General features: G+C 38.6%; 1 protein-coding gene across 11 annotated transcripts; it reads left to right on the top strand.

Moving 5' to 3' along the window:
* The first annotated feature begins 110 nt into the window (after nt 1–110).
* On the top strand, nt 111–27,576 carry CAGE1 (cancer antigen 1). Of its 11 annotated transcripts, none has more exons than XM_025444942.3 (9): nt 111–253; nt 2,669–2,885; nt 5,937–6,024; nt 10,434–10,963; nt 13,915–14,958; nt 18,894–19,004; nt 21,208–21,288; nt 25,041–25,175; nt 26,936–27,576. In XM_025444942.3, the coding sequence occupies exons 2-9, from the start codon at nt 2,796–2,798 to the stop codon at nt 26,954–26,956; spliced, it is 2,100 nt and encodes a 699-aa protein (XP_025300727.1). In that variant the 5' UTR covers nt 111–253; nt 2,669–2,795; the 3' UTR covers nt 26,957–27,576. The 11 variants fall into 11 exon arrangements, with proteins under 11 accessions (XP_025300727.1, XP_025300721.1, XP_025300773.1 ...); XM_025444936.3 differs by having other exon boundaries at nt 134–291; XM_025444949.3 differs by having other exon boundaries at nt 140–291; nt 2,689–2,885.

The following is a 27,576-nucleotide window of genomic DNA, read 5'->3' as shown; positions in this document are numbered from 1 at the left end:
GGCGGCCCCTGGGCAGGTGGGGGGCGTGGCCCAGAGGGGGCGTGGGAGCCCGGCGGGCCGCGAGCCTCGCGGAGATTGGCTGGCGCGGCGGGGTGACGTCACACGCGCGCGAGTCCAACGCGCCCGGTACCTCCGGCCGTTTTTTAACGCCTTGGGTGGGAGCGGGTGTGACGTTGCTCTTCGTCCCGCGCCGCGGCGTGCGGAGGCGGGAGGCTCGAGGTCCTTGCCGCGGTCCGGGAAACTATGGAGCCTGGTAGTTAGACTTAAGGAGTTTGGTGCCGTGTTTTGAGGGTAAACTAAGATAAGTGATTTTTTTTTTTTTTAGAGAGTTTGTCATACGACTGAAAACGCCTTAAAACCGAACTAGAGGGGCAGCTGGAGGGCTCAGGGCGTGACCCCGGGGTCACGGGATCGAACCCCGCATCGGGCTCCCCCGCAGGGAGCCTGCTTCTCCCTCTGCCGGGGTCTCTGCCTCTCTCATGAATGAATGAATGAATGAATGAAATCTTAAAAAAAATAATAAATAATAAGTTGATAGAATGTGCACTATGAATAAAGGTCCAGAAATGTGATTGGAAATTCTAGACCAAAAAAGTTTAAGGAATAAGACACTTGGTTTTTTTGTTGTTGTTGGTTGCTTTTGTTTTTGTTTTGCGTTTAGAAAACAAAGATTTTTTTCAGATGCCCTTCACCACAGCGCAGGCAGCATTTATGTGTTTGGAAAGATGGAAAAGGTGATTAAAAAGTTCACTAATCCCTGGCTAGCCTGCTTGACCCACTGGCTTTTTTTTATACTTTACGGGATGACATAGTAGCTTGCAGGGGGAGGGGATGGGAATCAAGCCTCAATTATTATTCGTTAATTCAGCAATTCAATAAAATAAAATCAGGCAAATGGCCAGTGACTGTAGATGGAGAAGTTTTAGTAAAAGTAAGTCCTTGGACTGCAAGGTTCGTTCAATCAATAGTCACTCTGTGAACGACATTGCTGTTTGCTGTAAGGAGTTCTGAAAAATCACGCATGGACTCCAATGGACGCACTTATAGTCTGTAAATACTGTGGGGCACCTGGCTGGCTGTAGGAAGAGCATGCGACTTGATCTCAGGGTGGTGAGTTCAAGCCCTATGTTGGGTGTAAACATCACTTTTTAAAAACGTGTAAATATTGACACCCTTGAAAGGGTGGCAGAGGTTAAAACAGTAAAATGAATAGGTGCTGAATTGTGATAGAGATTTTATTTTATTTTTAGGATTTTATTTACTTATTCACAAGAGACAGACAGGCAGAGACACAGGCAGGGGGAGAAGCAGGCTCCATGCAGGGAGCCTGACGTGGGACTCAATCCTGGGTCTCCAGGATCACGCCCTGGGCTGAAGGCAGATGCTCAACTGCTGAGCCACCCAGGCCTCCCATGTGATAGAGGTTTAGATGCAACAACATTGCAGGAATTTTAAAGATAGATGAATGGGTAGACAGCAAGGTCTCAAGAGAGAGAAGCATTTGCCAGTTCAGACTGAAGCAGTTAAGGAGCAAGATCTGACTAGAGCAGGGATGCACCAAATAGGTAATGTGGGTCCAGGCTGTGGGAGACCTAGAAAGTCAAGGAGGAAAACTTGGATTCCATGCAATTGGACATCCTTTCCTCTCCCATCCCCTGACAGGCCTGAGGAAGTCACAAGAGCATGGGCCAGTGCGAAGGTGTAAGAGGTGGAAAGAAAGCATGGGTTGTGAAAAACATTTTTTTTAACCAAAAATTTTTTAAAGGTTATTTACTTATTTATTCATGAGAGACACACAGAGGCAGAGACACAGGCAGATGGAGAAGCAGGCTCCATGCAGGGAGCCCGATGTGGGACTCGATCCTAGGATCCTGGGATCACACCCTGAGCCGAAGGCAGGCACTCAACCACTGAGCCACCCAGGTGCCCATGAAATTTTTTTTTTAAGATTTTATTTATTTATTTATGGAAGACACACACAGAGGCAGAGACACAGGCAGAGGGAGAAGCAGGCTCCATGCGGGGAGCCCGACGTGGGACTCGATCCCGGGACTCCAGGATCACAACCTGGGCCGAAGGCAGACACTAGCTAAACCGCTGAGCCACCCAGGGATTCCCGAAAGTCATTTTTAAAGGAGAGATGCACAGGACTTGGTAACTGGGTAGCCCAGTTGACGAAGTAGAAGGATACCAAGGGTGTCTCCCAAGTTTTCAAACCAAAATGCCTGAGAGAATAATGTGGGATAGGAAAGTGGAGGAAAACTGATGTACAATGTTGGATTTAATTTGGTAATGACACAATAGAGAGTATCAAGTAAATATCAGTACAGTATTTTGTGGAACCTGATAGTCCTCTGATAATATTTTGTAAATATCTCTTAAATGACTGAGAGGTCCCTTTATGATCTGGGTCCCAAGTCTTTTAGGGAATGATTGGATAGTAGCCACATATATTGACTTGTTTTTGTCCAAATCAGTATTTACTGCTACACAAAGTGCCCATGATATACTCAAACTAAAAATTTTTATTTTTCTAATAACCTGACAACGGACATTTAAAAATTTTAGGACAATGAATGTTGCTGCTTTCTGAATGTGAGGGGGAATGGGAGGAATAACCTCTGTTTGTATATACTAATGAACATTAAAATTACGTTTTTGTTAAAAGAAACCTTCATCATTCAACAGTTAAAAACAAAGACTATCAAAAAGTTTGGTCATCACCTTCAGATCCTGCACATTTTGAAGTGGATGCCTCTCATGAAAAATTAGAAGGCGTGTTCAAAGCAGATAGCATGAATTTCAGCAGTTTTTCTCAAGACTTAACTCACTCACATTTTCCCTTGTATATGGATACCAACAGTACCACTTCAGACTCGCCTCAGGTGAGCGTTGCTTATAGAGTACTAGGAGGTACAGATGTATTCAGCTTTCACATTGTCTCCCATATGAAAATTTCCTCAAAAACAGGAAGAACACTAAAAGAATTTCTGGTGGAGGCTCAGAGGAGACCCTCAAACAGAGTCTGGTTTTCCTAGTTCTGTTAATGTAACAAAGAATTTTACAAATAGTGTTAACACTGATCCTTCCTGGACTCCAAGTGAAGTCTTAAGTGTGCAACCAGGGGACATAGTCACAACAATTTAGTCATAGGCAGGAAAAGAGTCAATGGACAGGACATCTCATCTAGAGCATGTTCTAAAATGTCAGCATGCAAATGATTCAAGTGTCATTCCTTTTTTTTTTTTTTTTTTTTAAGATTTTTTTATTTACTCATAAGAGACACAGAGAGAGGCAGAGACACAGGCAGAGGAAGAAACAGGCTCCAGCAGGGAGCCCGATGCAGGACTCGGTCCGGGGTCTCCAGGATCAGGCCCTGGGCCGAAGGCGGAGCTAAACCGCTGAGCCACCCAAGCTGCCCTCAAGCATCATTCCTAAAGGCATTGACAGCCCTGCATGTAAATAATTTTCTATCTTAATGAAAATTCCAAGTGCCCTTTCTCACCAAATAAAAGATTATACTGTCCGAAATCATGATGGATGCTGTTCTAAAAGTTTGACATTTATTTAGAGGAATGTAAATAATAGAAATGAATTAGGTTGTGCCATATGTAACTGACACTTTGTAGTTCAAAAATGGAGAAATATTGACAATTTCATGTGGGTTAGCCCATAAATTGGCATAACCTATCTAAAGGGCTATTCAGTGACCAGAAAACACATTTTCTTTTTAATTGTACCTCAAGGAAGTATGCAAATGAGATGTGCAGAATTACCTATAATAAACATTAGGGGCACCTGACTGGCTCAGTCAGAGGAACATGTGATTCTTGATCTGGGAGTTGTTAAGTACAAGCCCCACGATAGGTGTAGAGATTACCAAACACAAATAAAGTTTTTAGAAAGGTAACATTTAAAATTAAAAAATAAACTTTAGAAGCAACCCAAATTTTTATCAGTAGGGAGTTAAATTATTTGCACAGATGTCAGTAGATATGTAAACTTTAAATATGGTAATACAGATTCAGAGCTGACCCTTGAACAATGCAGGGCTTAGGCATACTGACTTCCCTCGAAGTTGAAAAGCTTCATACAACTTTTGAGTCCCCCAGAACAAAAGATCAGAAGCCTTAAAAACAACATAGTCAATTAACACATATTTTGGGTGTTATATTTATTACACATTGTATTCTTACAATAAAATAAGCTAGAGGAAAGAAATGGGATTACAGAAATCATTACAATGCAGGGGACACCTGAGTGTCACAGTTGTTTAAGCATCTGACCCAGTTTCAGCTCAGGTCCTGATCTCAGAGTTTTGAGATGGAGCTACCCATCAGATTCAACCCTCAGTGTGGAATCTGCTTAAGACTTTCTCTCCCTCCCTGTCTGCCCCTTCCCCCTGTGTGCACACATGCGTGCACTCTCTCTCTCTGTCAAATAATTTAATAAAATCTTTAGGAGGGTAAAATACATTTACAGTACTATGTTTATAAAAAAATCTGTGTTTAAGTGGACTTGAACAGTTTAAATCTGTTGTTCAAGGATCAACTGTGTATTTGTTGATGTAGAAAAATGATCACATTGCTTCTCACTGGGTAGTGAGCTTTTGAGTGTTTTTTTTAACTTTCTTTTTAAAAATAATGTTAAAGTTTCTTTTTATAATGATAACTTTTATTTTAATTTCAAAAGAAAATTTGGTTATAATACTACAGTGTTAATCAGAGTCTAACCATTATGTATCAAATTATGAAGAATGAATGTCTTAAATTATGTCAAGAGGTTCTCTTTCTTGGAATTCACTGAGTATTTTATTTTTCACAAAGAATTTACAGACCGAAGGAACAAAAGGCATATTCTAGTTAAAAATGGTATTATCATAGAAATGCTATGGTAATATGAAAGTAGTGGAGTCTGTGTAAACATGACATCAATACATGTGAATAATGCTATTTTATTTCCCAAGTATATTATTTTTCATATTTCTAAAATCTCCTTAGTAGAAATGGCCTAAATTAGCAAGAAGTCTAAAAAACAAATTGTTGTAAAATATAACTCAGTTTTTCTCCTACTGGAGGTGCATTCAATAAGTGCAACAATGTTATAAAAAGCATGATTGAATTGAGGTTTGTAACCAGCTGACTTTAGTAAGAGACGCAAATTTTTTAGAGCATCATTTAGGTCTCACATTCTTGATACACTTTATGATTAAACCAATGCTTTCCTCATTCAAAAAACTTTCCTTACTACCTTACTTATACTATTAATTTACTTCCAAAACCTTTTATCTTAGATGACATTAAGGGACCTTCGAGAATAAGCACTAGATTTCTTTCTATTAGAATCAGATTTCACCTCAAAAAGACTTGAAGAACAGGGATCCCTGGGTGGCGCAGTGGTTTGGCGCCTGCCTTTGGCCCAGGGCGTGATCCTGGAGACCCAGGATCGAATCCCACGTCAGGCTCCCGGTGCATGGAGCCTGCTTCTCCCTCTGCCTATGTCTCTGCCTCTCTCTCTCTCTCTCCCTGTGTGACTATCATAAATAAATAAAAATTAAAAAAAATTATTAAAAAAAAAGACTTGAAGAACAGCTATCCTAATAGTTGTTTAGATCAGATTTAACAAACTTCAAAGGATGATCAGAGATATTATGTTATCATACATCCCCATGTTTATAGTAACATGACTTGACATATCAAAAAACCAAAATATTAAAATAGCAAGATACTTGCTTAATGTTATTAATATCAGGTCTCTATTTGCATGGTTTTACTAACAAGTTCAGATATACAGAAGGGACTGGTCCTAGAAAGTACATTCTACTCATGCAACAGAAAATACTAACAGAAGTTACATAGCAATGCACGTATACATTCAGAAGAGGCTTATGATATTTGTTTGAAGTATTAATGCTAATGCCTTATTTATTAATACAGAGTGAAATAAAGAATGTAAAAAGGGAAGATGAATCTAAACCCACACTTTCCAAAGATATTTATGGCACACTAGATGATGAATTAGATGGTGAGTATCACTTTGTTGCCAATAAGCAAACAGAAACTAAGATTTTTGTGTGTATGTCCTGTGATAAGAGCAATAATAGTAGTGGGCAGGTGCTAATGCACACTTTCTATGTACAGTTGCTTTTAAAACTGTCCTATGAAATAGGGATTTTCTCTCTCTTTCTTTCTTTTTAAAGATTTTATTTATTTATTCATGAGAGAGACACACACACAGAGAGGCAGAGTCAGAGGGAGAAGCGGGCTCCATACAGGGAGCCCGATGTGGGACTTGATCCTGGGTCTCCAGCATCAGGCCCTGGACCAAAGGCAGGTGCTAAACCACTGAGCCACCATGGATCCCCTTTTTTTTCTTTTTAAATAAGGATTGTTTTATCTTCATTTTACAGATGAGAAATGTAAGGCTTGGAGCATAACATGGGAAGTACAAACCATAAGCAACACATTTGACTATATTAAATTTTTTAAAAAATTTTATATGACCAAATGATAATAAAATAAAAAACCAGTTCAGACTAAGATACATGCAGTGTATGCATTAACAAGATTAGTACCCCAAATAAAGAACTTCAATAAGAAAAAGATACAACTCAATAGAAAAACAGGCAAAGAATATGTATTAGCTTACTAGAGCTGCCATAACAAAATATTAAAGAGCAGATGGCTTCAACAATGGAAATTTGTTTTTTCACAGTCTAGTAGCTGGAAGTCCAAGATCAAATTGTGTGAGAGTAGATTTATCCTGAGACTTCCCAGATAGCAATCCTCTTGTGTTTGCACATGGCCTTTTCCCTATGCCTCCCTGGTGTCTTAGAACACCAGTCATTGGATTAGGGCCGCACTTTTATGACCTCATTTAACCTTTACTACCTGTTTTAAAGGCCTCATCTCCAAGTACAGTCACATTTTAAGGTACTGGATGTGTGTGGGGGGTGGTAAGCCTTCAACGTATGAATGTTTGGGAGATATAGTTCAAGCCAAAACAGTATCTAATAGATCACAGAAAAGTAAACCTTCATGATTATTAAAAAGACCATAAAATTCCATTTTGTTCGTATCAGTTTAATGTGCATTATAGTAGAGCAAAGAAACTTGTGGTGGAAGTACAAATTGGTACAACCACTTTGGTGAGTAATTTTGCAATGCCTAATAAATTTGAAGATATAGGGCAGCCCAGGTGGCTCAGTGGTGTTTAGCGCCACCTTCAGCCCAGGGCGTGATCCTGGAGTCCTGGGATCGAAACCACATCGGGCTCCCTGCATGGAGCCTACTTCTCCCTCTGCCTGTCTCTCTCTCTCTCTCTCTCTCTCTCTCTCTCTCGTTTCTCATGAATAAATAAATATAATCTTTTTAAAAATTTTGAAGATATATATTTTCTATAATCCAGCAATTCCACTTTGCTATATACCCAGAACCTGAACAAAAAATTCGTAGTGTACATTGAAATGTATATAAGGATGTTCACTGAAGGGTTATTTTTTTTTAAGATTTTATTTATTTATTCATGAGAGACACATGCAGAGAGAGAGGCAGAGACACAAGCAGAGGGTGAAGCAGGCTCCATGCAAGGGAGCCCGACGTGGGACTCCATCCCGGGTCCCCCAGATCACACCCTGGGCTTAAGGTGGCGCTAAACCGCTGAGCCACCTGGGCTGCCCTGAAGGGTTATTTTTAATAGCAAAATAGAAACAAATATCTAACAAAAAGGAAGTAAAGTGTAATCCTTCAGTAAAATGAACTAGATCTTCATGTGTTTACATGGCTAAATCTGAAAAGCAAAATTTTAAGTGAAATAAAGACTTTCATACGGATATACATTTATATTTTTATTTTATATTTTTATATGTAACATATAGGTCACAAATATAATTTGATTCTAATTACATAAAATTTTAAAACACAGAAAATTATATTGTATATCCCAGGGTGCTGCGGGATCTTTTGAAATATTTAGGAAACAGTGATAGCATCTGTTGGATCCCACAAACTACTAGCTTGAGACAGTTCACTATTTCTTTTTTTTTTTTTAATTTTTTTTTTAAATTTATGATAGTCACACACACACAGAGAGAGAGGCAGAGACACAGGCAGAGGGAGAAGCAGGCTCCATGCACTGGGAGCCCGACGTGGGATTTGATCCGGGGTCTCCAGGATCATGCCCTGGGCCAAAGGCAGGCGCCAAACCGCTGCACCACTCAGGGATCTCAAAAGTTCACTATTTCAGTGTAAAACCATACTACAACCCTTTCTATAAAATATGATTTGCAAAGCTGGATTTTTGATGGTTGCTATGATAAAAAGTATTATACGAAAATCAATGTGGAATAGAAAGTGAGAGTTAATGTCTTATCTGATTTCAAGTTTTGAGATGTGTGGTACACAATAGTACATCCAAGTAGTAAGTTTGGTTGAAATAAAACATGTTTTTTCTTTTGTATGTTTTTGAACATCTACAGACTTGTTAGGAAATACTTAAGTTGAGCTTAACTACTTAATAAATGGAACTCATATTGTATGTTTTTGAACATCTACAAACTTGTTAGGAAATACTTAAGTGGAGCTTAATAAATACTTAAGTGGAGCTTAATAAATGGAACTCTTAGGTATTTCTTTTGGTCTTTTGGTGCTGCAAAAAATTAGTAAGATGGTCACAAAATTAGAAATTCTGGGAAGTTGATATATATTATTTAAGGTCCATAAATGAGTAGTGAAAGTAGAAAAATATGGATGGGACGAATGAATACATACTAGCTTCAATTCATCAGTAGTTATCTCTGGGGAGGAGGAAAGGAGAGAATAAAGGGGAGGCATCATTAATTTTGTAACATTTTATTTCTTTCCATCTTGCCTTATTTGCTTCTGATTTTTTTTAAAGATTTTATTTTTATTCATGAGAGACACAGAGAGAGATAGAGGCAGAGACACAGGCAGAGGGAGAAGCAGGCTCCATGTAGGGAGCCTGATGTGGGACCCGATCCTGGGACTCCAGGATCATGCCCTGGGCTGAAGGCAGGCATAAACTGCTGAGGCACCCAGGCATCCCTATTTGCTTCTGATTTTTAAAAACATATGAAGTCTAGATAATGTGTCTTATTGAGAAACAACATACCATAGCATTTAGAAATAGTATTCTAGATGGCTAAAATTAGCAATATAGAAAACAACAGATGTTGGAAAGGATGCAGAGAAAGGGGAACCCTCTTACACTGTTGGCAGGAACGCAAACTGGTGCAGCCACTCTGGAAAACAGTATGGAAGTTCCTCAAAAAGTTAAAAATCGAACTATCCTATGACCTGGCAATTACACTAGGTATTTATCCAAAGGATACAAAAATGCTGATTCAAAAGGGCATATGCACTTCAATGTTTATAGCAGTAATGTCCACGATAGCCAGATTATGGAAAGAGCCCAAATGTCCATCAACTGATGAATGGATAAAGATGTAGTATGCGTGTGTGTGTGTGTGTATCAATAATGGAATCTTAGCCATCAAAAAGAATGAAATCTTGCCATTGCAATGACATGGTTGGAACTAGAGTGTATTATGCTAGGCAAAATAGGTCAGAGAAAGACAAATATATGATTTCACTCGTATGTGGACCTTAAGAAACAAAACAGATGAACATACATGAAGGGAAGGAAAAATAAGATAAAATCAGGGAAGAAGGCAAACCATAAGAGACTCTATATTTAAGATAACAAACTTGAGGTTGCTGGAGGGGAGATAAGTGATGGGCCAAATGGGTGATGAGTATTGTAGGGTGCTTGTTGGGACAATCACTGGATGTTGTATGTAAGTGACGAATCACTAAATTCTACCCCAAAACATACTACACTATATGTTAACTAACTTGCATTTATATTTTAAAAAAGAAAAAGAAAAGAAAAATAGTATTCTAGAATCCCAGCTGCACTGCTTACCCACTCTGTGACCCAAGGCAATTAATAAGTGACTTAATATCTCTTATGTCTCAGGTTCCTTATCTATAAAACAGGAAGAGTAACAGTGCCTAGCTCATGGGGTTGTTGTGAGATTAAACAAGTTTATGTTTGTTTGTTATTCTATTTATTGTGCTTTTGTATTCTTTGGAAACATAAAACACTTAAAAATTATAACAAAAAATTTTGAATATATCTTGGGATTTGTTGTAATGGTATTTGGCCAGAATGACATATAGCAAGCTTTTTTGTAGCAGTCATTTGAGAACTTCTGGCCCCCATGTAAAAGTTCTGTTTGGTTGGCTAGCACAAAGTCATGCTGAAATCCACTAAAAAAAAAAAAAAAAAAAAAAAAAGCCGAAATAAATATAATTTTAAAAAGACTCCAGCAGCTTATTTCAGACATGTAAATATCTTAACATATAAAGTTATGGTCAGCTAATTATTATTTCTATCTTTCTCTTTCTAATGAGATGTCACCACTGGAAGTGACTCACAGAACTTACTAACTCAGCCAGTTGACACCAGCCTTTCTTTCTTCAGACAATTTGAACCCATTTGCAAATTTCATCTCACAGAAGCATTTAATACTGAAACAATAACATTTCAAAATCTGACAGAAGGCTTACCTTACACAGAGAAACCAGAAATGCAAAGTCATGTGTGTAATTGTCCAAAAGACACTAATATAAAGGAAGATTCGTTTAAGGAAGAAAATTCAGTGGGAACTGAATTTAGCACCTCCACAAAGGAAGAGCAGCTTGCTCATGAATGTGTCAGACAACTTTCTAGAAGCCCACCTCTGGTCCATAGCAGTGGAGAGACACTGAAATTCACGGAAACGTCACCAGCTAAAAGTGCTGCCACAGAGGCTGCACTCAAACCTAGTCAACCTCAAAGCTTCTTGTATATGGAAAATGTACACAGTGATGTTAAAAAACCTTTTGACAACGAGAATAACTTTAACTTCCTTGATCTGAGAGCTAATTATACAACAGAGGAGGTAAGATTTTTTTTTTTTAAGATTTGATTTATTTATTCATGAGAGACAGAGATAGAGGCAGAGACACAGGCAGAGGGAGAAGCAGGCTCCGTGCAGGGAGCCCGGTGTGGGACGTGATCCCAGGACTCCAGGATCACGCCCCGGGCCAAAGGCGGACGCTCAACCACTGAGTCACCCAGTCGTCCCAAGGAGGTAAGATTTTTGATGGGCATTATAGTTTGTAGAGTGTTAAAATATGTGCTTTCCTAAAACAACAACAACATGTATATAAGCTGAGACTTTTCCAAGTAGCTAGATAATCTAATCAGCACGAGGGACATTGCTTCTCTGGCAAAAATGCCTTATGTGATCTTAATCAATTTAGAAACAAATTTCTTCTAATGAAATTAAGTCCATACTTGAAGGTTAGCTCTACTGAATGATAATTTCTTCAGGATCAGGGCTCTGTCATCCTTTTACATATGTTAGCATCCACATGGTACCTTGAATTATGGGCTTTTATGTTTGGTGAATCCAATTGGCTGGAACTCAGAGTTTACAGTAAGGAAAAGATTGAGAAGAAGGAGAGATATTAGATTATTTGACAAGAAAATCTTAAAATTTTTCTATCAAGGGATTTCTTTTTTAAAAGATTTTATTTATTCATGAGAAACAGAGAGACAGAGACATAGGCAGAGGGAGAAGAAGGCTCCCTGTGGGGAGCCCGATGTGGGACTTGATCCCAGGACCCTGGGATCACGCCCTGAGCCAAAGGCAGACGCTCAACCACTGAGCCACCCAGGTGCCCTCTATTGAAGGATTTCTATTGACAAGCACAAAATATTAGTTTACCAAAGTGAACATTTTAATTTGTCTTTTGATTTATCTTTCTGGGCACACATATAGTATCCTAAGAACACTGAAAATGCCTATAGTATAAACTCTGTGTACTCTGAAAATTTTTTTAAAGTAACAATTTTAAGAATTAGTATGGGCAAATAGGTATAATCCAAGAATAGCAAAAATAGTACCTTTTATTTGTAAGTCTGATGAGAAAAGCTATGATATTATGTTTCATTTGCAAGTGTAAGCAGCTTTCTGTTCATTTATTTGGAAGCAGCATTTTAAAAAGAACTTTATTTCCTCTGTTGATTCAGGAAAATGACGTTTTAAAAAAATGTTTAATTAATGTTTCTCCAGATTCCTCCTTCCTGTGTCCACTGCATTTAGCAATTTATTCAGTCAATAAATATTTTCAGGGCAGCCCGGGTGGCTCAGCGGTTTAGCGCTGCCTTCAGCCCAGGGCGTGATCCTGGAGACCCTGGATCTAGTCCCGCATCGGGCTCCCTGCGTGGAGCCTGCTTCTCCCTCGGCCTGTGTCTCTGGCGCGCTCTCTCTCTCTCTCTCTCTTTCTCTGTCTCTCATGGATAAATAAATAAAATCTTTTTTTTTAAATAAATATTTTCAGGAATCTATTATGTGGAGGCCCTGCACTATGTGTTGGCTATAAAAAAAAAAAAAGATATAGGTCTTTATCCTCATGATAGTAACACTGCAGTAGAGGAAACTCACATTAAATAATCACACAAATGTAGACTTTCAAATATGGTGAGTAGTTACATATAAAGTGTATGTGTAAGTTATATATGTTATATAATATTACATATAAACTATAAACAGAAGTATGATAAGTGCTGTGAATAAAATGATGCAAATATTACCATTCGTGAAGTAGAGGATATTGAGCTGAGCTCTGAAGGATGAGCTAGGAGTTACTAAAGTAACTGTGGGTGGGAGAGCATTCCATGCAGCAGTAACACAAGAACCCTGTGGCTTCAGGGAGCATGACACCCAGTAGGACCTGACAGAAGCCCAGTGTTGCTGGATCAAAGGCAGCAGACAGTTGATGTGGATGGACAGGTTGCATGGGTCAGGCATCAAGACTAGACATCAGGAGGGATAGGCCTCAGTAGGAATAGTTGTCTTTATCCCAGAGCAATGGTGAACCATTAAAACATAGGAGTCCACTGTCTCTAAATTCTAGAAAGTTATACAGCCCACCCCTGCAGATATATTTTACAGAGTTTTAAATGTCCTACTCATATCAGCACTTTCTTGCTACAACTTATTATCCTTTTAAAAAGCCCCCAAAACCTGTATTGTGGGCAGAAAGTCAATCACGAGGCATGGCCATCTGATATTCTTACACTCACAGGTGTCATAGCTGTGAGATAATGGCTTAATGAGCAATAACAGAAGTCTTCATTCAAGAGTCCTCACAGACTGTAGAGTAATTGAAAAATTTGTCTTAATTCATTTGAAGTCAAAGAAAGTACCTCACATGAGCTCAGAAATGTTTGTATCATAGAAAGTGGTGAGAGTATCAAAGCTGAGTTTTTCTTTTGTAAAAGTAAATGTGATACATCTATATATATGTACATCTACATATATATATATATATATATACTGTTTGTGCTCTGCTGTGCCATTCAGTGCTATGTATATACTTAGCAGTTCCTATGTAAGTATGTTCATTAAAAAGGTATTATTATTGGGCACCCGAGTGGCTCAGTGGTTCAGCGTCTGCCTTTGGCTCAGGTCATGATCCCGGGGTCCTGGGATCAAGTCCCACATCAGGCTCCACATGGGGAGCCTGCTTCTCCCTCTGCATGTCACCTCTCCATCTTTCATGAATAAATAAATCTAAAAAATAAAAAACAACAACAACAAAGGTATTATTATTGGAAGGAGATATTATCATTGTTCTTTTATGCTGAGGAAACCACACTAGGAATCCAGGATTCAAGCAAACTCTATCTGACTTTAAAACTCATGATCTTGATGGGATGAGCACTGGGTGTTATGCTATAAATTGGCAAACCGAACTCCAATAAAAACATATACAAAAAATAAAATAAATAAAATTCATGATCTTTATACTCTTTTTCACACTTACGTACTCTACTTTACAGATTGTAGTGTCTTCGAAAGGAGTACAGAGCTTTGAGGATGTTCCTGACATGCCAGTCTGTTGCCAAAAGGAAGCTCCCCTGGAGGGCCTGGCCAGTCCAAGGATTGCCTCACCTTGGTTTCCTGCAGGCATTCCTTGGAGCGGTGGAGCACCTCTGGGTGATGGCATGATGCCTGACACAGAGCAGGAATTGGAAAGCTCACAATCTCTGGAAGAGGAGATGGCTTGCGAAGTCTTGGGGAAATTAGAGCATACAAATAGAAAGCAGCAAAGCCAGATCCAAGACCTGCAGAGTAGCAACAAATATCTAGAGAGGAAGGTGGAGGAGTTACAGATGCAGGACACCAAACAGCAGGTGTTCGTGGATATCATAAATGAGCTGAAGGCCAAGGTGGAGGAATTAATTGAGGACAAATACAGAATGATGCTAGAGAAGAGTGACACCAACAAGACACTGCAGAATTTGCACAAGGTCTTAACTCATACCCAAAATCGTCTTCAGGAAGTGAAGAATGAAAAGGAGACCTTGCAGCTGGAGCTTAAGAGGATCAAGGGCAATTTTGTTCATCTACAGGAGAAGTACATGACGGCAGTGCAACAGAGAGACAAAACTGTCAGCCTGTGCCTACAGATGAACAGAACCATCAGTGAGAAAGAAGAAGAGGTTGAGAGGCTGCAGCAACTGAAGGGAGAGCTGGAAAAGGCTACCACCTCCGCTCTGGACTTGAAAAGGGAGAAAAAGACCCTCGAACAAGAGTTCCTATCTTTACAGGAGGAACTTCAGAAGCACAAGAAGGAAAACCTGGAAGAAAGGCAGAGCCTGAAATTGAGGCTCGAGAAGCTTCTCGCTCAGGTTAGTCATTTGCAGTTCATATCAGAAAATGAAAAGGCAAAGAACACTCAACTCCAGCAGCAGGTCCAGGATGTGCAGCAGGAAATCGCAAGGCTTCGGCAGCAGGTGCAGGTGCAAAGTGATGCCCCTCAGTTTGAGACAGTGCAGTTACAGGAACACCCCGGGGAAGCAGTGGAGGCGGATGGCACAAAGGTATCCATCAGGTTCTCCAATTCTGAATTTCACAATTTTCCAACTTGCCCACAATCTATTGATGCACATTTAGACACTGTGCTCATATTTGTTGGCAGAAAGAATTACTAACGAGAGAGAGAGAGAGAATGGAAAATGTACCACAGGTTTGGAGAAGTTTCTCTAGTTCTTAGGTACTCACATTGCAGAAGAACCATTTCTGAGCTCTTGTGTCTATTTTGGTAGAGGTGAAAATTAATGTGGGAACTTCTGGGTACCTGTGACCAATCATCTGAAGCATCCCTGAGGATGAAGGATCTTCTGGTTGGAGATCTCCATGTATTCATGCCACATCTGCCTAACAATAAAACTAAATAATGCAATTACATATTGGTTTACAAGGTCAGACAAACCTATATCACATACTAATTTTATGAAATTATAAACTTTTTTATTGAGATGTAATTGACATATAACATTGGTTTCAGGTATGCTACATGATTTGCTATTTGCATATGTTGCAAAATCATCACCACACTAAGTCTAAGTTAACATCTGTTAAAAACAGCATGAGAACCTCATCTCAATATGTCTGGAGAGGTTGTAATTTTGTATTCTCTGCAGTTCAAATGGCTTTTTTGGCATGGAACCTGGAAGCATGTCCTGGAAGTGATCATTTTCACAAGCCAGCACACATCTATTTCAGTTTTGCAGGCCTGTCTTAAAATATTTATAGTACAACCTTATTAATTCTGACTACTTAGAAGGCTAATCTGAACTAAAAAAATGTGTTTATTTTAAAACTTTTATAACAACTTGAGCTGATTATGTTACCTTGAGGATGTCCTTAGTGGACTTTCAGGAATCTATAATGAACACAAGTGTTGTTTGCAAGTAAGCAGTTCTATTATTTTTTAATGATTCTCAGGAAAATATTGTTCTATGTTTAAAAAATTCTCTCTATAATCTTTTCTCCAGGAAGAAGTTAGGATGATCTAACCCATTGTTTGTTTCTCAAACTTTAGCATTTATGAGACTTAGCTGTGAAAAGGCAGATTCCTGGGGCCCACCTCCACTTTTCTGATTCAGTAGGTGTGCCTTGGGGCCCGAGAATGTGCATTTCTAACAAGAGCCAAAGTCTCTCACAATGCTGCTGGGCCAAGGGTCACACTCTGAGAACCACTACCGTAAGCAGAGATGACAAGCACCCCTAAGAGTGATATTTAATTCAGCATATTGCTTGGGCTGTCTGAGTGGCTTAATCAGTTAAGCATCTGACTTTGGCTCAGGTTATGATCCCAGGTCCTGGGATCGAGCCCTGAGTCTGGCTCCCTGCTTAGCTGGGAGCCTGCTTCTCCTTCTCTGTCTGCCCTAAGTCCCCATTCTTGCTTGCACTCTCTGTCTCTCAAATAAATAAATAAAATATTTTTTTAAAAATTCAAGATTTTACTTAAAGAGCAATCCAGACTCTTTGTCTTTATCATGACATGTCTGAATTGTGTACACATAGGATGTAAAGGTGGTGCAATCTTTTTTTTTTTAAGAAAATTTTATTTATTCATGAGAGACACAGAGAGGCAGAGGCACAGGCAGAGGGAGAAGTAGGCTCCATGCAGGGAGCCTGATATGGGACTCCATCCTGGGCCCCCAGGATCATGCCTTGAGCCAGGGGCAGATGCTCAACTGCTAAGCCACCCAGGTGTCCAAAAGATGGTGCATTCTGATTTGGTCCTGAATTCCTCACCTGGTGAAGAAGAGAGCCTAAATCCCCTAGACAAGAAAATAACTTCTCAGCTGATCTCCAAAATTCACAATCTTCTGGCTCTAGTTGGTAGAGAGACCACCACATGCCAGGTAATTTTTTAAAAATTGTATTTTTGTTGGGGGAGAGAGAAATATCAAGATTGAACAAAACAGAAGAGGCAAACTAAAGCCACAGAGAGTTAAGTTATGGGAGAAAAAAATGGAAGACAAAATATAGACCCTTAAGCCAAGCATTCAGCTCTTCCTTCCTCCTACTGCTTTTTTATCTTTCTTCAATACCTAATTCCCACAAGTCTCCAATAAGATAACCAAATTAGATAAAAAATAAGGGTATCAGACAAAACCCTTCACTTAGTACTTCTTCCGTGACCTGGAAGCTCTATCAGAGTGGTAATCCCCTGGTGATGGGTGAGTGTTCCCATCAGTGAGCCATTGACCCAATCTAAAATTTAGCTTTTGGGTAGAGGGAGAGCAGTAGGGAGTTGGGTACACTGGTGGAATGAAGAACAAAATTGGTGTCAGGTGAGTTTGAATCCTGACTTCACCAGCTCTTGGCTTGTGTGCCTTGTCAGCCTTAGCTTCCTCTTCCTGAGTAGGGGAAATGATACTTGCCGCTGCCCTGGGAGGTAACGAGCACTGCTATAATGAGAGACCATATTACAGGACTGGCATTTGATAGTTTCTCAAATGAGCTGTCTATGTTTCTTCCTCTTCTGTTAATGTCCATATCTTGGATTTTAAGTGCAGTCATCTCACCCAAAATTGAGGGGCATGATCTGTGATGGTCCTGATTCAACACAACCCTTATATCTATTTTGTTTCAGCTAAGTTTGTTAAATGCTAGCATTTTTTTAGTGCTAGAAATGGACCTGAGCATTTTATGGGGAGATCACAGAGTGGTGGCCCACAGACTACATCCACCTGAAGTTTTGTTTTTCTGTGTGTGAGTCTGAATGTGGCACAGACTCTTCTTAGCTACAAACTTTCACATCCCATTTTGTTCCTTCAAACGTTTGCTTACTCACCCTAAGGCTTGATTCCCACCATGTCACTGGAAGCTGCTATTCTTTCTGCCTTATTTGCGAGCTGTTGCTTCTGTACCACACCTCCCAAGGAGGAATGTGTCCCTAGCCCTCTTGTCCGTAGATGTCATCCCATACCAAACAAATATTATGTTTGCTTATTCTGTGTCTCCCACACCCACTACAGCAGAAGCCTTCAACATCGGGCACCTGGGTGGCTCAGTGGTTGAGCATCTGCCTTTGGCTCAGGTCATGATCCTGGAGTCCTGGGATTAAGTCCCACATCGGGCTCCCAGTGGGGAGCCTGCTTCTCCCTCTGCCTATGTCTCTGCCTCTCTCTGTGTGTCTATCATGAATAAATAAATAAAATCTTAAAAAAAAAAATAAGCCTTCAACATCAGAAACTTGGTGCTTCATAGCCCTGTACCTAATACAGGCAAAGCCCTTAATCAGCACTCAACAAATTATTTATTGACTTCACAACCTGTCCTTGAAGTCTTAAGTTTGTCGCTATTTTTCATGGGTTATCTCATCCAATCCTTATACCATTCTTTATATTATCATGCTTTTTTTTCAAATGGGAAAAATAAGATCAGATCGGACCAAATCAAATCATGGAAAAATAAACTGAGGCTTAGAAGAGTCAAGTTTCTTGTCCTTTGTCTCACATTGTGTTAAGCAGCAGAACTCAGATACTAACTCAGGCAGTCCAGTTTATGCACATATTTTTGACTTTGAGGCTATACATGCAAATACCTTCATTCTAGGCACCTTTAAATATCTAGAGTTTCAATATTATTGAGGATATCTGATTACCCTGGTGTCAGACACAGCAATTTGGCTGAAATTTGGATTTGTAAGCTGATTAGGCCAGGCTAACGGGATGTACGTGTGAATGCCTAAGCATGTATTGTTATTGTAGGTGAGGATTAACTTCCCAGTGATCATTTAATTGGTACCAAAATAACTTATATGCAAGGGTGAATCTGTAAGAATTCTTTCCACACTAACCGTTTACTAGATATCTTATGAGTAATTGAAGAATTGAGTCCAATATTTTCTCTCTTTTGGTTTGGTCACTTGTTCTGGAATTTTGTGTGTGTTCTTTTCTGTCTTCCTTTAGCTTTAGGGAAAACTTTTTAATATAACTTCTCAAACTGTTATTCTTAGGACATCACCATTCCTGATGCTGAACATTTAAAAGAGAGCAAGAAAGTTAGTGATATAATGCTACAAAAATTGAAGCACTTGTATCTTAAAAAGGAAAATTTAGATAAAGAGGTACTGTGTTTATTCTTTTTATAAAAATTGTTTATTTTTCCTGAAAAAAAGTCAAAGAAAAAGGCAACACAAAAATATAAAGAAAGTCTCCAAATTTGGATTTTTTTTAAGAATTGGTTTTTGAGGGGGCCTGGGTGGCACAGTTGGTTAAGTGTCCTACTCTTGGTTTCGGCTCAGGTCATGATTTCAGTGTCATGAAATTGAACTCTGCATCATGCTCCTTGATTGGCGTGGAGTCCACTTGAGATTCCCTCTTCCTCTCCCTCTGCCCCTCTCGCTCATTCTCCCCCCCCCCAAAAAAAAATAAATACTTAAGGGAAAAAATTTGGAGGGGGGACCAGATTAATTTTGTTATGGCCCTCACCAAAGAGGTATATTATTCAGTATTTGACTTGTTTTATAATTTAAATTTGTATTAGAAAATACTGTTCATCTACTAAAAATATGGTATAATTATTTTTTCCAGTTTTGCCTGGCTCTACTGATACCTGAAGAATAGTGTATTTTGACATCTTGATAGTGACTTCAGACTTTAGCACTTGTAATAGTGGATACATTGAAAACTGACCATTTTCTTTCTCAAATAGCACAGGGTACAGGAAGGGATTCCTGGAATTTCTTCAATTGTTCTTTGCTTAGTGTAGTAGTTGTACAGAGATGGAGGGATAAATCAAGAGAATCAGTGAAATGGGGAAGGTGGTAACAGGATGTTAACTTGCGCCAGTTTTAATGTGAGAGGAATACAGAAGTGGCAAGTGTATCAGGTAACAGAATAAAAACCTACTCAAATATGGGATCTTGGATTGTAGGAACAAATTCAGTCTTATGCTGTCAGGAAATTACTTCTCTGAACTGAGGTGGATAGAAAATTTGTTGCAGGTATTCTGGGAAGCCTCTTTGTCTCCTAGCTAACCTGATCGGGGAATAATGGATATGAAGAAAAACTTCTGTCCTCCATTTCCTAAACCAGTCTTCAAAAATAAGCCCCACTGAATACAAAAGTTTCAGATATTTGTGGTGTTTTGGTAAATTTACTGAATTATTGGCAAGTGAAATGATTTGTCTGTGATTGGACTCTGTGAAAGGGGATTGGAGGGAGGACATAGTTGGGGGTGTAAATGGTACAAAATTGGCCACTACTGTCAATAGTCAAAGCTGAGTGATAATTACTGGAGGTTCATTAAAGTTTTTTTCTATTTTTTTTAAATATTGGAAATTGTTGGGGCACCTGGGAGGCTCTGTCAGTTAAGTGTCTAACTCTTGATTTTGGATCAGGTCATGATCTCAGGGTTGTGAGATTGAGCTTTGCATTGTTTATAAAAAATAATTCTGTGCATCACACTTTACCTCACTGATTTTTGGAGAAGTTTGAATCTTAAATATTAAGATTGATTGTTATTATACTGAAGGAATAGATAAGAAATGATTATAAATTAAATCTAGGGTAGGTTTTTTTTTTTTTTCCTTTACAGAAGAATTCTGATAGCCTGACTGTAAAAACAATTAAATATTGGGATAAGCTTCCAGAGACCCCAAGCCCACCCTCAGGTTCTGTGGTGTGCTAGGTAGGACCCATGGGATTGAGCATATGGTGGTACAACTATGTTTCACAGTGAGAGGCTACACAGCAAAGTCAGCACAGGGAAAAGGTGCTTGGGGCAAAGTCCAGAGGAAACCAGAGTCAGACTGCCAAGAGTTCTCTTGTGTGGAGTCACAGAAGAAGCACTTCATTTTCCTAGCAATGAGCTCTGACACTATGTATGAAATTTGTGTCAGGGTCTCATTATAGTCCCAGCACCCAGGGTTTTTACTGGGGGCTGCTCGCCTAGTCATGTCTGCCTAGCACGTACTCAAACTCTGAACCCTCCAGAAGGAAAGAGGCATTCAGTATAAGCTGCACGCTTTGTACAAATAGGGTAGGCACAATGAGCCATTCATATTTTAGAATGATGAAAATCCTTCTGCAACCCAGGTTCCCACATGGCAGTCAGGGGGCAGCATGACTAGCAGGCCTTCTTAGGGAAGCAGCTTCAGATCTGCTGTGTGAACTCTTTTCTGTACAAGAGCTGTAGAAACAGTTGATGTTTGGAGACTGGGGAGTGGATGGTGCATGGTTTGATGATTTTATTATAAATGTTATTTGAATGTAGTTTTATTTCTTCTCCTTTTCTTTTTTGAAGTATAAAATGCTTTTTTTCCTTAGGTACTGAAACATAGAGCCAAAATCACAGCTTTTAGAGAGTTAATTGCAAAAGAAACAGCATTTCAAGATCAGATTATTGAGGTGAGTTTAACATTTACTGTGTACTGTTTAACATACAAAAATAGAATTTCAGATATTTGTGTTCTTTTGGTAAGTTTGTTGAAATCCTTCTAGCTCTAAGTTCTACACTTCTATTATTCTAACCACTGACGATCTCTTTGATTATTAAACTTATAAAGTATTTATTGTCAGATTTTCCAAGGAATGTGAAAGTATTGGAAGCAAACACAAATACATATTTAATCTCAGGTTATAGGCTTTGATTCAGATGAAGCCAAGAATGTTAGAGATATACCTATCTTATTGGGAGCCACGCTGATAAAGTACCACAATATGAATGAAGATCTTGATTTCTTAGTAAGAAAGACCTTTTATTGCTTGGCTAACACTTTTATCCATAGCACCATTTTATTAACAAGTTTAAGAATATCAACCTTCAAATAATGTGTTCGTTAAAATGGTCACACACTGGTACTGTAGCAGTATTATTCAACCATTATGTGTAGAGTTTAAGTTCTATACTTTGCATTTGCAGGTTTTGATATTTTACATATTGTCCTATCTGATTATTGTTTAGTCTATTGTTTAGACTATTTCTTTCAAAATGCAGAAATAAAAAATATGTGCTGTTTTTCACAGTGATTGAAACACATTTGTATTTTTGCATATGCTATCACCATTCTGTTTTCTTTTTTTAAAAGATTTTATTTATTTATTTATTCATGAGAGATACACACAGAGAGAGGCAGAGACAGGCAGAGGAAGAAGCAGGCTCCCTGCTGGGAACTGACACGGGATTCAATCCCAGAACTCCAGGATCATGCCCTAAGCTGAAAGGAGACGCCCAACCGCTGAGCCACTCAGGTGTCCCACCATTCTATTTTCTTACGTTTTTATTTTTTTTAGTACTCTCTACACCCAACCCGGAGCTTGAACTCACAGTCCTGAGATCAAGAATCACATGCTCTCCCGGCTGAGCCAGCCAGGCGCCCTACTACCATCATTTTTAATATCAATGTATCAATAGCTGTTTATAACACCATGATTAAGGAGTACTTTGGGAAATAGTTCACTTTAGATACCATCTAAAGGTGGAGGCATCACCACAGAAAAGAGATGGTAATTATGTCACTTAATGGAGCTGTCAGCTAATGCTGCATTGGTGATAATTTGGCAATATAAAAAAGTGTCCAATCAGCATGCTGTTCACCTTAACTTACAGAGTTATATGTCAGTTATATCTCAATAAAGCTGGAAGAAACATAAAGGCAGATGAAATAGGAAATATATGTTACAAGTAAATTAAAATGTGATCTTGGTATCTAGATACAGAGTTACAGTCCAACTGGATCCCTCTAATAGCGAAAAGGTGATTATTGTTAATAGTGGTTAATGAGAAAAGTCTATCATATTTCTAAATTATTAAACATTGGCATTCTGCAATAAACTCATAGCATGACCAACCATCTTTGAGAGGGAAGAAAAAGTCCAACGTGGTGAGGGCTCACAAGTTTCTTATTATTCATTAATTTTTTTAATTTAATAAGTAATTATTGACTTCTCACGAAAGTCTAAAAATAAAAATGCTAGTCACTCTGGAGACAGAAAGCCAAATCAAACATGATCTCTGCTTCCAAGGACCCTAGAAAAGAAGATAAAATACATAAATATTCATGAGGGATAAAGGGGAAGTTTCTTAGAAAGCGATACAGTGACCAGTGTCAAACACAGGCAGTGTCTGTCTAATGTTAAGTTCAGAGGAGGAACAGATACTGTCCAGGGAGGGGAGTCATGGGACACCTTGTGAAGGGAATGGCAGCTGGACTTTGAAGACTAGTAAAATTTGAGCACAGGGAGGTGAGAGGAGAGCTGTAGATTCTGTTGTTCATGAGTACATTCTGTGCTTCGGACATAAAAGACGATGCAAGTGGACCTCCATCTTCCCAGAAGCTGGAATGAGAAAGAGGACACACCTGCAAGCATGTCAGGGACACTATATCATTTTTTTTAAAGATTTTATTTATTTATTCATGAGAGACAGAGAGAGAGAGAGAGAGAGAGAGGCAGAGACACAGGCAGAGGGAGAAGCAGGCTCCATGCAGGGAGCCTGATGTGGGACTTGATCCTGGGTCTCCAGGATCATGCCCTGGGCTGAAGGTGGCGCTAAACCACTGAGCCACTGGGGCTGCCCCACTATATCATTTTTTAAATGTGCTGCAGTCCACTTGTACAAACTGTATCTCAGAGAAACCAAATAGTTGATGAGGGAGGGAGAGCTCTTCACTGAAAAGGTAAGCTATCAAAAGCAGAAGAGAAGACGCATCTTTGGCGGGGGGAGGGGGCAATTATAACGGCTGCTAAAAACCTTCACTCAAGACTGAGGGGAAGCTTCTTTTTTTTAGAGGGAGAGAGAAGGGTTGGGGGCGCAGAAGGAAAGGGAGAAAGAGAATCTTAAGCAAGCTCCACACCTGCACAGAGCCTGATATGGAGCTCAATGCGGGGCTCAATCTCATGACCCTGAGATCATGACCTGAGCCGAAATCAAGAGTAGGACACATTAAATGACTGAGCCACCCAGGCACCCCTAGGGGCGCAGCTTTTAATGAATGGGTCAGACTGACAAGCACCTGAGCCTGCTAATCACATCTCAACCCCACTAAAGGTGAGACACGCACAGCTATGCCCCCTGACGTGATGCAGGAAGACATACACAGCACATCTAGGAAGTCTTCTCACCAAAATAACTAGATCCAAAGGCAGGATTCTAGACCGAACTACCTTGACAGGAGATAAAGAGACCTATTATGACACCATGATAACAAATCCAGAGTGTGGAAAATTCTCATCAGTAAACACTTGGCCTGAGAAAAGGGGGGGTCATAAGATCCAGCCTCATATCAAGTTCTATGCTCAGCTGAAAGTCTGCTTGTCCTCCCTCTGCTCCTCCCCCTGTTTGTACACACACTCTCAAATAAATAAATAAATAAATAAATAAATAAATAAATAAATAAATTTAAAAAACCTTTTAAAAATAAGTAAGAATAAGAAAGTTGCTATTTCTGCAGCAAATTTGTTTTGCTATTGCTTCTTCTAGGGGATTTCACTATAGACACATAAGTATATCTAAAGCATTAGAAGACTTATGGCCATTCTTAACATTGGTATTTAATGTGTACATTTCTGTCATTTTTCTTCTAAAATTGATTTGAAAATGGAGGTAATTGCTGAGGGACCTTGTGAATACCCTTTTCTGATCATTAATTCAAGATGTCACTTTTAGAAATAAAATTTTTAATTTTTTTTGTTTGCAAATAAACATTGATCTTAGGTCAGAACATGGCATACATTGAGCTGAACCTTTTTAAAAACCTGCCATCATTTGTGCAAATCAAGAATATTTTTCAAGCCTGAATATGTATCATCAAGCACATTACTGCTTTATTTCAGATAGAATCAAATATGTTTATATATTGGTTATAAATGGAAAGAGGGTAAAAAAAAGGTAGTGAAGATTTGAGGCTGATATTTTTATTCACTACCAAGTGTCAAATTATTTGCAAAGCTGTTTAATAATATTAAAGTGGAGAAAATTATAACTAATTATAAAATTATAATTTCTGCCTATCTGTTCTAAACGCAGTCTAACCGGGATTAGCATCTATTGATTTACCTATGGTACAACTTGGTTTAAGAAATCTTGGAATAAAGATTAGGCCACTGTTCTTATTTGTTCTCAGTATCCATATATGGTTTTCATGGTTAGTATTTTTCAGTTAACAGTTTCCAGGTTAGTATTTTTACCAACTGCAAAATTGGGAAATCTTCTAGAGTCAAAAGAAGACCACTGCAACAGACTCATTGAAGAAAATGACAAATATCAAAGACATTTAGGCAACTTAATAAATAAGGTATAATTTTTTAATAGAAATCTTTGTTTTTAAAAACTATGCCAAATACTTAAATAATAGAATTTTGGTGCTACAAAGGAGCTGAGGAATGATGGAACATATTTATATTGATTCTATTTACTTCATAACATTATAAAATGCTCCTTTGAAAAAAATTTTTTAAAGATTTTATTTATGAGAGAGAGAGAGAGAGAGAGAGAGAGAGAGGCAAAGACATAGGCAGAGGGAGAAGCAGACTCCCTGCAAGGAGCCCAATGCGGAACTTGATCCCAGGACCCCGGGATCACAACCTGAACCGAAGGCAGACACTCAACCACTGAGCCACCCAGGTGCCCCTATAAAATTCTCCTATTAGCTTTTTAGAGGACACCTAGCAAAGAGCATTATGTTATCTTTACCTGTACTGTCAGCAATTTCAGATCTTAGTATTGGGATTTCATTTTGAGGATAATTATATAAATCTTGCCAACTTAACATTGCAATTTACCTCCTAAAAGTTGCATTAACTTTAACCCTTAGTGGATGCATCCACTGCTTGTGTGGAAGACAAGTGGATTAGAGTTGACCCCATGCTACAGTTGTCTACTTTCTGACACTTCATTCCTTCATGATGAGTAGGCACTTTATAATTCTATTTCTATTCATATTCCTGATTTCAAACTGTAAGATTTTTGCCTTGTGTAAAATTACTGGGAGCCACATAATTGAATGTCATTGTGTAGAGATTTTTTTTAAGTAAAAAGAATAAAATATTTTTAAAAATAAAAGTAAAAAATAGAAATTCCTCATATGAAGAAATCAGCGAATGTGCTGACCAAAGGCTCGAGATATCCCACTCTCAGATTGCACAGTAAGTTGAAAAAGCGTTTTAAATTTTGTAAATCTTTACTGATATTTTATTTTGCTCTCTGGCTTGCCAAACTTATGTTCATAGACTGCTAGGAAGAGAAAAAAAAGTGCAATTTTTATGAATTAAGACCATTTCTTCAATAAAATAGTCTGCTTAATGTCTGACTACTTGAATAACCAGATTTTCATCTTCCTTTCTCAGAGTTCCCTTTAATTTCAGGGAGGGGGAAGGTGACAGGATCAGTGAGAAGCATCCAAAATTTCAGAAGATAGTCCATGGTATTTAAGTAAAATGACCTTGCAATGCTTAGGCTTTATTCACAAAAAGTTTTGAAGGCACGCTAAATGAAACATACATTTACATTTATTAAGAACCAACTAAACTCTCTCATTAGAATGAGATTCAGCTGACAACACTCCAAAATTAGTGTTTTTAAATTCTGAAAAAATTTTTGCTTATTTATTATCCTTATTTCTCATATGCTGTTTCCTCATCCTTCCCCCAATTTCATTCATACTGTGCTGGCTATCACTAGAGCTTAAGCAAAAGGTCTAATCTTACATAGAAAGACACCCCAGGGCAGCCCGGGTGACTCAGTGGTTTAGTGCCGCCTTCAGCCCAGCGCCTGATCCTGGAGTCCTGGGATCGAGTCCCACATCGGGCTCCCTGCATGGAGCCTGCTTCTCCCTCTGCCTGTCTCTGCCTCTCTCTGTGTGTCTCTCATGAGTAAATAAATAAGATCTTAAAAAAAAAAAAAGACACCCCAAATATGACGAGGTTCCTTTACAGCTAACTCACCACAAGATAATTGAAAGTCAGTGTGGGTATTTGTATCTTGGGAAGTTTGTTTTTATTTTTCATTATTGTTTCTAAGCAGAATGAATATTAAAACAATTTTCTGGTTTTTCAGACTGACACTGGCAAGTTTTAAATTCGAAAGAGAAGAGGATGCTATTACACACTCAAGAGAAGTAAAATAAGACTCTGCTTTGGCTTATAATTGAGAAAACTCAGCCGATGCTCAATCATCACGGGCTCATGAAATTAAAAATAATAAATAACCTAATGTTTCTAAAACAATATCTACTCATCACTCAGGCCACATTACTGTGCCCCAGTTATTCTTAAAATATTTTGAACTTTTATTTTCAGAAAAGTGGCTGATCCAGTATGTGTTCAAGAAGAGACTTGACATCTGAGGTCTATATATAAATTGTACCAAAATGGATGTGATTGTGGCTGCTTATTAGAATTCCTTTGAATTTTTTTTTACAAAACATCCAATAAACTAAAATACCATGTGGGTTCTGGCATCACTGTATTTCAAAAGCTGTCCAGGTGATTATAATGTCTGGATAGTTCAAGAACCACTGCCAGATATCATATGAGTCGATTTGTGATCAGGATTGTCATCTTGTTCATCAAATATAGCCTGTTACATTCATGAAGACAGTTTTTTAAAGACTATAGTGGATTAGCTTTAATATTATTAAAAGATATGTGATGCTTCAAAAATTATCAAATACATCATTAAAGCAAAGTTTCTTTAAA

The sequence above is a fragment of the Canis lupus genome, chromosome 35 (genome assembly GCF_003254725.2).
Source record: "Canis lupus dingo isolate Sandy chromosome 35, ASM325472v2, whole genome shotgun sequence".
NCBI lineage: Eukaryota > Metazoa > Chordata > Mammalia > Carnivora > Canidae > Canis > Canis lupus.
The sequence above is the reverse complement of the archived record's forward strand: the minus strand, read 5'-3'. Positions and strand labels throughout refer to the sequence as shown.

Bases quoted from the DNA above. Each gene is read 5' to 3' on its own strand.
- CAGE1 (XM_025444924.3), top strand. The intron at 6,025-10,433 runs GTGAGTATCACT...CTTTCTAATGAG, and splicing joins ACTAGATGATGAATTAGATG to ATGTCACCACTGGAAGTGAC. The intron at 19,005-21,207 runs GTACTGTGTTTA...TTTTTTCCTTAG, and splicing joins AGGAAAATTTAGATAAAGAG to GTACTGAAACATAGAGCCAA.